The sequence below is a fragment of the Biomphalaria glabrata genome, chromosome 9 (assembly GCF_947242115.1).
Source record: "Biomphalaria glabrata chromosome 9, xgBioGlab47.1, whole genome shotgun sequence".
NCBI lineage: Eukaryota > Metazoa > Mollusca > Gastropoda > Planorbidae > Biomphalaria > Biomphalaria glabrata.
In genome coordinates this window covers 5,456,392-5,472,339 of record NC_074719.1, presented here as the reverse complement: position 1 = coordinate 5,472,339, position 15,948 = coordinate 5,456,392, and the positions used below count along the sequence as shown (strand labels likewise).

The 15,948-nt window shown below is 37.0% G+C and overlaps 1 protein-coding gene across 1 annotated transcript; it reads left to right on the top strand.

Annotated features, from left to right (window-relative positions):
• Positions 1-202: 202 nt before the first annotated feature.
• LOC106052946 (phospholipase A and acyltransferase 2-like) lies at positions 203-7,655 on the top strand. Its single transcript, XM_013208412.2, has 4 exons — positions 203-411; positions 1,982-2,168; positions 4,212-4,341; positions 6,300-7,655. The coding sequence occupies exons 1-4, from the start codon at positions 288-290 to the stop codon at positions 6,441-6,443; spliced, it is 585 nt and encodes a 194-aa protein (XP_013063866.2). The 5' UTR covers positions 203-287; the 3' UTR covers positions 6,444-7,655.
• The last annotated feature ends 8,293 nt before the right edge of the window (positions 7,656-15,948 follow it).

Sequence of the window (15,948 nt, the reverse complement as noted above, 5' to 3'; positions counted from 1 at the left end):
CGCACGAACCGCCATGGATGCTACGCCACTGTGTATAGGCCTAGATCTACGCACAGATGGTACAAACGTTGGCAAAGCGTTCTACACATAGACCTATAGATATATTATACCTACGGGTCTCCACGAAACATTCTAAAAATAACGATCGACTTTCCCTGTGACGTAACAAGATAAAAATAGACATTTATTTCCATATAAGAAGTAAAAGACTTATCTGAGCTCACATAAATTTAAAGTATAAAAGCGAGCAGCTGACAAGTTGTATTGGAGGTTGTTCTGTTTTAGAGATGGCAAGTTCTCAACAAAGTAGGCCTAACTATCAACACAATTTAGAAGTTTTGCAAAGACTCAAGCTTGGAGATCGTGTGAGGTTTGATCGAGGGTTTTATTCACACTGGGGAATACACATAGGTAAGCAAACGTTTTTTTTTTTATCTTTATAATTATAATTTAATGTTTAGAGTCACATTCTTTTCACTGTGTCTTGGTGGATTCTTGTACACGTTATTTCTCCCACTTCCCATTCTCGGATCAAGCTGAAACTTTGTACAATTAGTCATTGTCAATGACAATACACCAATCAATAAAAACATTATCAAATTTAATAAATTGTGTTTTATTTAGAAACAGGGAGATGAATCTTGCAGCTTTGAGATACATGACAGATATATAGGCCTATGATAGATATGAGATACAAAGGTTGTTTTTTTTTATTTTCTTGTTTTCATGTAAATGAACAGAACAGACTTGTGTTTTACTGTTTATAAACAGAGTTCGTAATTTAGAAGGAAGTAATTTACAAAGGAGTATATTATGAGGTTTATCATTTTGCTTTATTTGTATGATTTTGTCAAATATTTTATTTGTTTCGGATGTTCCTTCAGAGTTAAAAATAATCAACTTTCTAGACCAAACCTTCCGCTGAACGACGGGGGATGGCAGCAGGCAGGGTTTGAACCCGGGACCACCGAGACAACCGAATGAATATAAAGCGCATACCGCACGACCAGGCAACCAGCCTAAGGATGGTATAATTGGTGTCAGAAATAAATGTTCTAAACTAGAGCACTTTTTAAATGTTTGATAGTCTTAACAATTCTTAAGTTTTCTTAAACATTTGTTTTTCGGCCTAAGAAATAGAAATATAATTTAAATATTGCGCTATGAAGTTATGAGGTAGGCTACTAAACAAATGTACAGGGCTGTCCTTCGTAAGTAATGAAAGTTATGATAAACTATAGGAAAATATAGATTTTTCTTTCAGCCCTGCACATAAGCTCAACAATAGCAACTGATAAGGCCTAAGATCGGAATATGAAATAAAATCACAAAAAAAAAGTCTTAAAAAAAAAAAAGTTTAACGACCTGGATTCGAACTAGAGGGCTCTGGCCTCCTCAAGAATCCTTAAGAGAAAACATTTACCACTGTACCAAAGACGTGCTTACGAAAGTAGAAGGTTTTATAGTTATCTCTCGTTAGTTTCAAACCTTAAAGCAAAGTATAAAGGGGGCTAATTTAGCCTATACTACCACATCAAGTACAAGTACAATTTCTTTCCCTTGTTCGATACCAAACAAAATAATTAAAAACAATAAAGTTATTGTTTTTTTTATTATTATTGATTCTTGTGTTGTCAGGTAAAAAAGTGTGCTTGATCCGAGATCGAGTGTGTGAGAAATAATGTGTACAAACTTTGTACCAGACAGACAGACAGACAGAGTGAGTTGATAGAAGCTTTGTAAGCAAATATTGTCTCACCATTAGGTTGGGATCTACAACTCAAATGACGTGTACACTGTGATCTAAAATTCAAATGATGTGTATTTTAATTCTATAACTCTAATGATATGCATTTTTAAAAATCTATAACTCTAATGATGTGTATTTTGTATCTATAACTCTAATGATGTATATGTTGTGATCTACAACTCTTATGATGTGTATATACTCTAATGATGTATAACGTTTATTCTACTTCAGGGCGGGGTAAGATAGTTCACTTGGCAGGTCGAGGTAACGACGGTATCAACGCCAACGTACACATAGGTTATTCCTTCAGTATCGCTGGCGTTCAGTTTAGCAAGGCAGAGATATGTATAGAGGATTTCTGGAGCGTTGTTGACGACAGCAAAGCGTATATTGATAACAGTCTTGATTCAAAACTTGAGTAAATCTTTGAAGTCTTGTTGTAATTAAAATGCTTACATCAACCCACTCTGTCTGTCTGTTTGTCTGTCTAGTAAAAAAAATAGGAATTCGTTATTTCTCTCACACCTATTCTCGGATAAATTTGAAACTTAAAACAATTATTGATTGTACCTAAAGAACATGAATCAATTTTCAAAAAGTAACTAATAAGTCAATTAAAAATTGGTAATGAATGATTTTGTTTGATATCAAAAAAGGTAAATAACCTCTACAATATTGAGATAGATAGTTGTAAATGTGGATTTTTCCCTTTAGATCGATCGATAGATAGATAGATAGATAGATATAGATAGATGGATAGATAGATAGAAAGATGGATAGATAGATTGGTAGACAGATGGATATATATATATATATATATATATATATATATATATATATATATATATATATATATATATATATATATATATATATATATATATATATATATATATATATAGATATAGATATAGATATAGATATAGATATAGATAGATAGATAGATAGATAGATAGATAGATAGATAGATAGATAGATAGATAGATAGATGGATAGACTTAAAAAAAAGTATTTTCATATTTTGCTTTTTTTTTTTAGAGTGTAGCTGGCCGTCATAAAAGACTTTCTAGATGTCCCGATCATTCAAGTCTGAACTAGCTTGGGGTCAACAAATTATTTTAAGCTGATTACTTTAACGTGAGATATATTTTTGGGGGGGGGGATCTTTGGACGCCTCTGAGTCCACCCAGCATTAATGGGTACCTGACATTAGTTGGGGAAAAGTAAAGGCGGTTGGTCGTTGTGCTGGCCACATGACACCCTGGTTAACCGTAGGCCAAAGAAACAGAAGGCCTTTACATCACCTGCCCTATAGATCACAAGGTCTGAAAGGGGAACTTTACTTTAGCGTGGGCGTAGCAAATCAGATTTAGCTTGAAGTTTTGATGTTAGCTATTTGAATCAGGCTTCCTCTAGCCCGTTTTCTTAAATGAGAATCTTTTATGCAATTCAGTGTTTCCCAAACTTTTGACTTATATGTACACCTTTTATAATTTTTGTAATGCTGAGTACCCCTCGATTGGCCACTCCCGCCCATACTTTAATTGATTAACAGAACATAAAAAATGGGTATTTCCAAAGTCTTCCCGTACCCCTGTGGGTACGCGAACCACACTTTGGGAAACACTGATGTAGTTGAAATCGTAGGCCTAAGAATGACGCCCATTTCCATCTTTAAATATAGAAACCCAAAGTGTGACCTTTAAAGTTATGAAATAATTATCTCAGTGTTTGAGATATGTAAACCAGTATCAGGTAGCCTTATATATCACATCGGATCAATGCTCGAATCATGGTCTCCATAATGACCGTTTAAAACATTTTTAAATTTCAAAATAAAACCATTGCAACAAAGTTTTTTTTCTTATTTTCTCTTTTCCCTCTCTCTTTAAGAATCTATCTATCTATCTATCTATCTATCTATCTATCTATCTATCTATCTATCTATCTATCTATCTATCTATCTATCTATCTATCTATCTATCTATCTATCTATCTATCTATCTATCTATCTATCTATCTATCTATCTATCTATCTATCTATCTATCTATCTATCTATCTATCTATCTATCTATCTATCTATCTATCTATCTATCTATCTATCTATCTATCTATCTATCTATCTATCTATCTATCTATCTATCTATCTATCTATCTATCTATCTATCTATCTATCTATCTATCTATCTATCTATCTATCTATCTATCTATCTATCTATCTATCTATCTATCTATCTATCTATCTATCTATCTATCTATCTATCTATCTATCTATCTATCTATCTATCTATCTATCTATCTATCTATCTATCTATCTATCTATCTATCTATCTATCTATCTATCTATCTATCTATCTATCTATCTATCTATCTATCTATCTATCTATCTATCTATCTATCTATCTATCTATCTATCTATCTTTTATCCTATTTTAATAGCTGCTTTTTCTTTGCCCTCAGAGCGTATGACCCATTTACTGTGGTCAGCAATGCAACCCAGCGACTAGGTGAAGTTGGATACAACCTCATTTATTCAAACTGCGAACACTTTGTCAATTGGTGTCGATACGGGAAGTGCAAAAGTGATCAGGTAAAGATACTTTTAGAGCAGACGACAATTTTAGGAAACTTAAAAACAACTTCTTTTAAGAACCCAGGGTTAAAAGTCTGCCGGAAGTGAAGTTAATGGGAGAAATGGTTTTGTAATAACAAAACAAAGTTTAAAAAAGCAATCGGTAAATATTCAACAACAACAAAACTAAACGCAGAACTAACAATCACTCTTCATTTACAGGACATACTTACGAAATTTGAAAGTGAGAAATAATAAGGAAGTGTTTAAAGTATTATTGTGTTTAAATTTAATCATCGACATTGATCTTTCAGTATGGCGTCCTTGACATTGACAAGTTGGTCAACCTATTTTAAACATCTCGATCAATCTTCCCTTTTTACACTTGCATATCTGTTGGAGTGATAACGCACCACATTTCGTCACGTCGATTTGTCTGGTCTTACTATGTTACTATATTTTATTGCTTTAAGAAGGCAGACCAGGTTTTAAAAACAAACATGTCAGCAAAATGAAGATGACTCCTGGTAAAATTACCTGAAAAACCCCAAGAGCGGGAAACACGTCTAAAAGTCGTCATCAAGGGGTGACGTCATTCTAGCTAGTGGAAACATAAACTTGTGTAAACAGGAAGATGCTTTTAAATTGTCGTGTCAGAGACTCAGAGAGGAGGAAGGGGAAAAGGGGGTGTTAAGGAGAGAGTTACGTTGAGATTAAAAAAAATAAATTTTAGCTCCAGTTAAAGTCTGGATCAAAATCTTTGAATTAAAATTCGTAAACACCATTGGATTCAAGACCTGGCAGTTAATTTGTTAGAGCCATATATCTTTTCATGGAATTTAAGCTTTTAGTAGTATTCGAAATATTTTCAAATCAAATGCTCTTATTGACATAATGGCCAAGTGTGGCAATATTCTTCAAGGAGATATTATCTTACACTTAGATCAAGACCTGGGTCTATAAGACACAGTATCTTCCCTTTTCATGTTTAATCCTTAAGATAAGCTGTGTCATGGCTCTGTATATGCGGAACTAGTAGCCGATTCCCTTCCCACCTAGGGCCGGCCTTAGGTAATCGGAGGCCCTAGGTAAAGTGAATAGTGTGGTTCCCAAATGAAATTGTATAACTAATAAATTAAAATAAAAAAAAAACGCAATTGATTAAAAAATTTCCTATATCTATATCTAAATCAACAAATAAGTTAAATTCATATAGTGCCGATATCATGAATGTACCAAATTGACTATACATGATCACCAGACTAGAAATATCGTTTCGACATTTCACCAAAAGTAAGAAACAAAGGTCTTCTAGCATATGTAATCTAACAAGTAGATCTAAACATTTGTGAATAGACCTTTAATCCCAGTAGAGACTTAGAGCTAGGCTAGTAGACACAGAGCCATAGAGTTCTGCTATGTTTGAGATTTGATTCATGTTTGGCATTTTTTTCTCTAAAAATGTCCTTTGAGTTCTTTCCGAGTCCCCCCCCCCCCCACACACACCAATCGGAAGCCCTAGGCGGCTACCAGGTTTGCCTGTGCCCAAGGTTGGTACATTTCTTATTCCATATGCTAGGAGAAAGTAGTACAAGTGCTTTTTCTTCCCCAGTGCCATTAGAGAATGGAATTGGTTGCTTGAATCAGACAGAAAAACCAACGACTTAGCATATTTTAAGTCAATGATTAGCATGCAGGACAAGATTAATACATGAAAAACGTAGGACGAAATTGTATTCTTTTTTTGAAGAAACGCCTGTATTTTATAAGATAAGATAAAATAAGACAAGAATACAAGGGGCAATAATCATCATCTCATCTCTGCCTGTGGTCCCTTCTGGAGCATAGGGCCACCAACCAGCTTCCTCCAGGCATCTCGGTTCTTGGCGAGTCTCTCCAACTGTCACCATGTCTTGCTTATCTCCCTGGCATCCAAATCGCGGCGCCATATAATAGTAATTTTTATTTGTCCAAAGGTTGAAAATGCGGTGACAGGTATGGTCATAGCAGTGGCTGCAGGGGTAACAGCTGGTCTCATCTATGGGCTCGTGAAGTACTTTGGAACCGAAGAAAAAGAAGTGAAATCCAAGAAATCAGAGAAAACACTGCAGTACTATTGATCAATGGAGTTTTTATAATAATATCAATTTCTGCAAGGCCGGATGTCAGCAAGTGGAGACCCTGTGCAGTATGTTTGTGAAGTCCCTTACATTGTTTTGAAGACGTTTTTAATCTTAATGTTACAGTGATGACTCGTCATAGAACTTGTATAGTTATTCTTAATTCCCCCTCTTTTTGATGCATAGATACTATAAAATGGATAAATAAATGTGATTGAGTCCCAGGAGATTGCAATGCATTGCTGGAGTGAACCCGGTTCTGTGCTGTTGTATTCATAATGCAATGCAATAGAAAACTAAACTCCAAAACGATGTGTTGCAAGTTTGCTGATCTACAATTATAGCTGATAGACCTACTTGTTGAAAGCTTATCTTTCCTCTCTTTCTTCCTCTCTCTCTTTTTTTCTCTCCCTCCAGCTCTCTTTCTCACACGCCTTTTCGGGAATTCCAATGAAGATGTTTCCCTATTGAAACTTTCTCTTTGGGAACAGAGACCTACGCATTGACAGGCAAGTCATATATCTCCATTGACGTAAAACAAACTTGGAATCTATTGACACGGCGACAATAATTTTTTGAATATCCTGTGCCTTTTTAAAACTGTTGAAGCTAGGTGATACTTCATCGATGTTAAAATAGTGTAAACTGTAAACTACTCTGACTTGATTCTAGTTTTCAATATTTATCTGGTGCTCATATTAAGAAAAGAAATATAAATATGTACATACCTTTGAATTGTAATACAATTGAATTCCGTTAATTGGACCAACAGCTTAATTGGACCATAACCTACAGTAATGAAACAGATTCTATTATGTTGATCGGGTCAGCTGGTAACCAGGACCGAAATGATCGTGTCCCGAGTTGATCCAATGAACCAGATCCCACTGTAGGTCTATACTATTAAAAGCTAGACATTGAACCTCATACAATGTTACATGTATTTTACAAATTATGTATTATGTATTTGTATTTAGATTTTTATTAAATTATTATATTTTGTCATAGGGCAAGTGAATTAGTTTTAGATTTGTTTCAGACTTTTCTTTTATATGGAAGGAAAAAAAACATTCCTTTTACTTTCCATTGTAGGCCTACATGTAAAGTTCGTTTATATTATTTAAGAATGATGTATTCATTTCAGCATAGACTCATCTTAAAACTATAAACAACAGAATATACAACAATAAAACTAAGGTAATTTAGACATTACAACCACATATAAATGTGTTGTTTTTTTCTTTATTACATACTTCCTGTTCAACTTTGAAAATTGTGCATAAATCCAAGACCTTCAATGGACCGCATTCAGCAATCGTAAACAAACAACATTTAGTCACGTGATCTTATTGATAAAACAATGGGGAAAAAAATTGTCACGTGACAACCATCATGAATTAAACATGAGATCGTAGATTATATAGAAGAGATAAAGCACCACGTGGCTAAATGTTGTTTGTTTACGGTTGGTGAATGAGGTCCATTGGTTACTGTGGCCTGATGGTTGTGAGTTTGTTTCTAATGTAATGTCTGAGTACTGACCACTGGCTATCTCGATCTCGTCACCTGGTGTAATGAAAAGATTGTGGAAGTAATCGAGCTTGTAAATATTCGCATGTGAATGAGTGACTCGATGGCAAGGTGGCCACACGTTGTCACCAGTGCCTATATATAGACAAGATGCCCGCGTATCTTAGTGGACTTATCATTCCATGTGTCTCTCAGTAATCCCTGTGCACCATTAGCTCATGTAAAGTTGTGCTGCGTTTTTCTCTCAAATAGCTTAGAGCTCACTTCCTATTGAGATCTTCCAGACCACAAGCATCTCACTGCATTTCAAAACAAGCTTGATTAGTATTACTTTGATTTTTTTTTTTTAGCTATTCTGAAAACGTCATGATCTTACGTTGTGCTTTACAATGGAAAAACTAGACACATCCCTGAGATGAACTCCGATTGAGAATAGAACAGGAAGGAACTAGTCCTCCCGTAGTGCTCCGGCAACAAACTGGGCTGTCAGGTGTAGCGCCTCCAGGGCCGGTCTTAGGCCACTGCAACCTATGCAGTCGCAGTGGGCCCCCGCGCTTTCATAGGCCCCGCGCTGATTTTATGTCTAATTATTAATTGCAAAATATATACGAAAAATTCCTGGAAATAACCTGCACTTATTAAAATTTCCTGAAAACTCATAAAAAATAGACAAAATTATCATTTGTGTGTGTCATTCATTATGGAAAACGCCATTCCTACGCGCGATAAAAAAAGAAAAGACAGTGTCAGCTTTCATGCAATAAAATGTAATAATCAGACCAATTTTCCCCATAACCGGAAGTTGCAATACCGTATTTACTTTTATAGTCACTAGCATATAAATATGCCATAGGTTGCAAGATTGGTAAAGTAAAATTAACTTGATCGCGATTTTGTACTTAGAAAAAAAAATGAATAAAATGCAAAGACGATTTTTTTTTCTAATATAAAATCTTAATTTTCACTTATTATCCTTATTCCCACCCAGACTAGGCCCCGCTCAATGAGTTTTGCATAGGGCCCCGCAATCGCTAGGACCGGCCCTGAGTCGAGTGACTGTCCCGGAGGATATTCCAGCTACCGTCGCCTCAGCGTGGATCCTCCGTGGAAATGTCCGCCCGGGAAAGTGGATAGGCTAAGTCCGGTAGCAAACGTAGCTCTAAGTAGGCTACCACACGTATCCTCTAGCGAGGTTACATTACACGTGGTAGGAATGTAAAAAAGGCTTGCTAAACCAGTCCAAATCCCCCATTAGCCCATTTCCCAAAGGGGCCCATACGTGTGGTGATGGTCCCCCCACGGGTACGATGGGACAGCATAGGCATAAGGATGGCCCCCACGTGGGGCTTGAGCTTCCAGCCACACATGAAAGGAGGAATTCATGCAGAGGTTTGGAAGAACGTGCAACATGCCAAGACGGGTGTGAATAGATGATCACTTAGTCGACGTGGGCCTCCTGACAGAGAGATCGGTGAAGAGCCAATTTCTCATCCTGGCCTCCGAGATAAAAGCCTTTCTCGGGTCACATGGTTCATAAAAGGAGCGTGCTTGCCTCGAACCATTTGGACATCTGAATCAGTGACTGTCCAGTCTCGCCCCCTTTAACTCTCGGAGTTGAGGACACTCGTACAAACTATGCGACACTGTTTCCACGCTCTCTCAACAGTGACGGAACAAAGAGTCAGTTTGGAGGGAACCGAACACATACCAATAGGGTGTAGCAAGGACTCATATGGCGTAGCATGGAGGACGTGAGTCCAACTCTTGATAACCACTCTTTGTGTTTGTTGTTGTCAATGTAAACAAACATCTAGCTCAACTTGATTTCCCTTCATTAGAGTTGCCTCCCTTAAAAGTTAAACAAAATCCTTATAAATGTGTAAATCTATTAAAAGTGAATATAAAATTATAGTTAGGTTTCACAAGTTGTTCTCACATGGGCTTTTTCATTTATAGCGACAGAATGAATTACGCATACCAAGAGTTGCGATGACATGGAGGCCAATACGAGGAAAGCGCAAACAGAGGCGTCCTCGTATAACTTGACGCTACACCTTCATGGAGGACCACAGAGCAGTGGACACCAGGTGGAAAAAGGCTTCAGACATTGGAAGTGATAGATCTTTCGGTACATTGCGTCGTATCGCGCGGGAGGATCTAGATCTAAGTAATTAAGTAACTATTAATAGCTGGCTGGTGTAAAAGGTATTTGACACATACCTATACATATTATATCTAGACTGGACATGAAATTCTTCTAACACTACACAAAAATGTCGCAAAACAAGGTTACAAAAGACAGTTTGTGTGGAAACACAAACTCAAAATCGGCCCCCGAAGTGGTCCACCCAGGCAGGCTTCAATATTTTCAGAAAGAACATCCGAATGAAATTATATCAAAGACAAATGAGAGATAAGAATGGAGAAAGAAGGTTAACAGATCTTGTGTAGTGCCCCAACAGTCCACCACATCAAAGGATAGGTGAAAGAGAATGTAAAGTTAGATGTGAACCTGGCCTAACTAGTTCCCCTTTCAGACCTTGTGGTCTATAGGGCAGATGATGTAAAGTTCATCTGTTTTTGTGGCCTACGGTTAACGAACGTGTCATGTAGCCAGCACAACGACCAACCGCCTTTACTTTTCCCCAACTAATGTCAGGTACCCATTAGAGCTGAGTGGACTCAGAGGCGTCCAAAGATTCCAAAAGTTAAAAATACCAGTCTTCACCAGGATTCGAACCCGGGACCCAAGGTTAAACCGCGTCTCCCCTGGCCTAACTGATGTCTTATAATTGATCTAATTTTTTGAAGACTCAATCTCTTATTCAAATCCTCAAAAAAAAGAAATAAGAAAAAAAGGTCAATATGGCTATATAAAATAAGATTTAGGAAAATGACGTTTATAAGATTACTATTTGTTTTAAATTAGGTCTAACTTATAATGCATACTAATTAGCTTTTTCTCTTTAAAAAAATACTTGCATAACTGATTTTAAGAATTAGATTTTTCGCTTTCTTGAAAAAAAAAAGTAGCCGTTGCATCAGAACTTTGAATGGTCTAAAATATTGTGATGTCGGATTTTCAATATCTTTTCTAGTTTACGAGATCTAAACGGGACGGACGGACAGACGGACAGACGGTCAGACGGACAGACGGACAGACATTTCACACAAAACTAATAGCGTCTTTTCCCCTTTCGGGGGCCGCTAAAAAAAGCTTAACACTACAAAAAAATGTCTTGAAAATTTTTTAGAAAGTTGGATCAAGGCGTTTTTTTGTAAAGTAGTTAAAAGAAGCAATGTTTTTTTTTCAACCCTAACCTATGTAACATATAATTTAATGTTAAGATCTAAATCTAGTAATTGAACATCGAAAATAAAAAAAAAGAGCACTCTCATCTCATAATTATTATTTTGCAATTTTCGATACGTAATCTATAAAGATCTAGGTAATCAATCTATTTAAATGTACATACCATTATTAAAATCAACAGACGTGAATTATTTCGATCTAGGATTTTCGAAACATTATCTCAATGGAAACTAACAGGAAATGGCTTTTTTCATATATTTGCGTGAATCTATAATTCTGTGATCAATAGCCCATTCGATTTAAAATTCGCAAAACGGTATAGCATCATTTCTAAACTTTGAAAACTTAAGATCCATTTCGGTTTTCCCATAGACATAAATAAATATAGACTGGCCGATTAAAGAGTTTTCTGAAACGAAAATTTGTGACTTGCAATTTTGTGTACTTTATTATACAGCATTTATGAGCAGTATAAAAGTTAAGTATTGATATCTATTTCAGCCACACACCTATACATATATTGTAAATAAGGAGGCAGTGTAGTTTTGTTAAATCTCTAAGAATGAAGATCATGCAATTTTTCATAATTCGGAAATCCCAATACAATAGATATACATGTTTTCAAGTTACATGAAGTTACTTCCATCAGCCAGTCTATATTTATTTATGTCTTTGGGTTTTCCTAGATTCGTAAAGAGAGTTACGTAGATAACAATCTATATATTTAGTATATATATAGGTCTGTGATCTGATCATTATAGGATAAGACTTTGTTTCCGTTTTTCAGTCTGGGTATACTATATTGTTCACGGTTTGTTAAAATTAATAAAACGTTATGTCAGGGTTTGAAATGATATGCCCACATTCAAGAAAGAACGATTTACATATAACAATAAAGTGATAGATGGCCACCAGGAGCGGCATGATTGAAGTTATTCTAATCATAACACAATGACTACGAAAAAATATTTAATTGGGAATGAAATGACCGGGAATGAAGTGACCGGGGTTGAAGTCAGCATAAAATGTTTGTTTGTTTTACATGTTTCGGATGTTCCTTCAGAGTTGAAGATAATTACTTCCTAGTCCAAACCTCCCGCAGGACGACGGGGGATGGGAGCGGGCAGGGTGTGAACCCGGGCCTTTCGATAAGTCCGAACGACAGTCCAGAGCGCAAACCGCACGACCAGGCAGAATAATATATATAAGTCTGTGGTATATGATGATTTATGTAGCCTACACTTTTTTATTTTACTAGTCCGGAATCGCATTTCTTATTAAATCTTTTTCTCTATGACTGGTGCAACTAAAATGTAGGCTATTGGGAAACAAAATGGGCAGCTAAATATAAATCAGGGTAGATAAGAAGATCAATGCTTACTTTTAGAATATTTAGTTGTCAGCAGATCTCTCGATTTAACTCCCTTGACAATGTTTATTTTAACTACTTATTTCAAAATAGTAACACAATCTTCCTCTTTCATTAAAAAAAAAGAAGATTAGATCAACTAATTCTTTCTATCTGTTTGTCATTCTGATACTAATATTCTCCCACACCCACTATCGGATCAACTTGAAGCTTTACAAAATTATTTATCTTACCTACCAAAAACAGGAGGCACACTAGCTGAGTGGTAAAGTGCATGGATTCTGAATTGGGGTTCCGGGTATCGGGGGCCTATGAGTCCACCCAGCTGTTTTTTTGTTTTTTTTCCTGGGGAAAAAATAAAGACTGTTGGTCATTGTGCTGGCCACATGACACCCATATTGACCGTGAACCTCACAAACAGATGACCTTTACGTCGTCTGCTCTGTAGTCTCACGGGCATGCTACCCTGGCCTGATAGTGGCGTCCGGGTGGAAATTATCGTAAGAGGAAACGAATAGGCTAAAGGGTAGCAAAACAAGACTCCCGTGGGCAGGGGTGGACAGGGTATCAAAACCGGCCCGGGCATTTCTAAACCATCCGGCCCATAAATTATATATTATATGATGGACATCCAGTTCTAGGTCTACCTGTCCTCAAAATCATTCTGTTAAATTTGAAAATGTATCGATAGATGTACACATGCTTTCAGTGAACACTATGTCCTTATAAGGAATTAAGACTTTATGTTGCTTTTTAATCGTAAAGTGATAGGCCCTAAAAGGATGAAGCTCTACCGATGTAGGCTATTACATTATTTCGGAAAATGTGTTCAGATTAAATTAGTAGGCCTTACTAGAGTCAAAAGATTTTAAAGAAAATAATTCGCTCAGAGGCCCCTTCCCCTGAAAAAGGAATACTATGAAAAATTTAACAATTTAATAGTGGCATCCATGCGGCCCTTATCTTATAAAATACAGACGTGATTTCAAAAAAAGAAGATACTTACTGTGGTCCTACCGGCCCATTTTGGATACCGGCCCACCGGGCATTTGCCCGAATGCCCATATAGCCAGTCCGCCCCTGCCCATGGGGGTGCCTAAGCGGGTGCGAGAGCATCCTCATTGCACTGCGCGGAGTTGTAAAAAAGCTCCCACAACCTTGTCACAATCCAGGCGTTGTTCCTCAAGGTGCCGTTACATAAATGGCGTGTCCCGCCCAGTTAGTCTGGTATAGAAAAGAAAAGTAGCGGGGGTCTTAGTGTATGCGGTCTCTTGCCGCGAGTCCGACCCACCCGTCAGACAGAACAGTGTACACTGTTCTCATTCAGGCCGGTGAGAGGGAGCTCTTGTTCACTTTTGCTGGCCTTGAGTTCCAAAAGCCGAAGGCTCAACTCTACCTGACAGTTGAAGAAGAAGAAGAAGCCCTGTAGTCCGCATATTCTGAAAGGGAAACTCACAAAATAGAAATCAATACTTTTTGTTTAAACTAAGTATTATTGAAAGATATAGTTCTTTCCCTTTGATATTTTTTTTAAAAGTGCTAGTTACATTTTGCTTGTTGAACACATTTCTTTGTTCTTCCCACACCCGCCATTCTGTTTAGATCCAACTGTGTTTCATTTCGTAAAGAATCTACATCCAAACCTGGTCTTTAAACATCAAAACTTAGGCAAGAGCAGACGTGAACATTTCCCAAGAGATTTATTTGCTTGCATTATCAAAACATCAATACACAAACTGCAGCCACGTAAAATTGTGAATTACCTTCGGAAATTCCCGCTACTTCTAAATGTAACACAAAAAAAAACGAGGTCAAGTTGACTTCAGAACTTGACAAAGTTTGGGAGAGAGATTGTAAGCAATGTAGAGGAGCAGACGGGAAAAAATATCTTAGAAATATAGAACAAGAAAAACATAGAAATACTTAAAAAAAATATATGTATTAAGTGTAATTGTATCAATTAGTTTGGATCAGTACTGCAGTGTTATAGGCGCTCGACCTAGGCATAATAAATCTGTGCGATTAGAAATATTTTTACCAATTGTTTTTTAGCTTTTTGCTTTCTCAATGTTCCTTACTATCCCTTGTCTGGACCAGTTGGGAAAGAGGGTGGGAAGAAGGGGGTACATTGTTGAATGTTTACATGATCCTATTTTAAATACATAAAAGTGTTCCCTCAGGGCTCAAGAATCCCCATGAGGACTAGTTCAACCAGGGGGCCTTTGCAGTGCGCGGGGTCCTGAGCCGTAAGGGCAGACTATATATTGTATCACGTCACGCTGACGGACTCGTCCGCCTCTAATGCTGAAGGCCTTATTTTTTGTTACAAAACATAATAACTTAAGTAAGTACTGTAACTACCACTGGCCTTTTAACTAGATAAACTCGAAGTGTTCTTCACTATAATATCTGGATCTGATACGTTATCAAAACGCTATATAAAAGTTATCAGCTCTTTGTGACTAACATCAAGCTTGCAGTCAAGGTTGACGGGAAAATTTGCCACCAGGTCTATAAGCTCGTTTTGAATCCAATATCCGAGGTTCTGGCTGTGAGCCTCGGCGTTCTTAATTCGTCGACAATGTTCTTGCATGGTTGGGTCGAATTTGTCCAGCCTTCCCACATAAGACTAAAAACTGACCGTTGTTCCACGCAGTTATAAGTATGGATGGCTGCCTGGCCGCGCGGTATGCGCGCTGGACTGTTGTTCGGTCGTCTCGATGGTCCCGGGTTCAAACCCTGCCCGCTGCCTTCCCCCGTCGTCCTGCGGGAGATTTAGACTAGGAAGTAGATTATCTTCAACACCCAAAACAATTTTAAAAACAAACATTCGAACGTGATTTACACGTACTGCCTAAATAATTATTACCAAAATGTTTCCAGTAGCAGCAGCTTTCGTTTGTTAAACGGCCTCCAGTAGCTGTTGGGCCAATAAAACTGACTAGGAAAAGAAAATTCTGTCTTTAGTCTTTGGTATAAGAACAAAGTGTACGATAGGAGCTACAGTGGTCCATTGACTTTCGCAGATCAGACTTTCTAATAAGTCCGAGTTTTTTTAAAACACTGAAACACTGGTTTTCCCACTCCACCCGATGTATATACACAGTAGCCTATTGGGGGAAAATGCCAATACGTCATTGTTAAAGTTTCTGGATGCTGATTGTATAGCTATAATAGCAAATTAACATTAAAAAAACACACTAAAATACGAGCTAGGTCACAGTATCAAACAATAAATCCTTCTCACACACCCGCTTTCCATTTTTTTCTATGGGGAGTAAAATAGCAGTATA

Excerpts from the sequence above, each read along its gene's own strand:
- LOC106052946 (XM_013208412.2), top strand. The coding sequence starts at position 288 with ATGGCAAGTTCTCAACAAAGTAGGCCTAACTATCAACACAATTTAGAA. Across the intron at positions 412-1,981 it reads ACACTGGGGAATACACATAG|GGCGGGGTAAGATAGTTCAC; the intron begins GTAAGCAAACGT and ends ATTCTACTTCAG. Across the intron at positions 2,169-4,211 it reads AGTCTTGATTCAAAACTTGA|AGCGTATGACCCATTTACTG; the intron begins GTAAATCTTTGA and ends CTTTGCCCTCAG.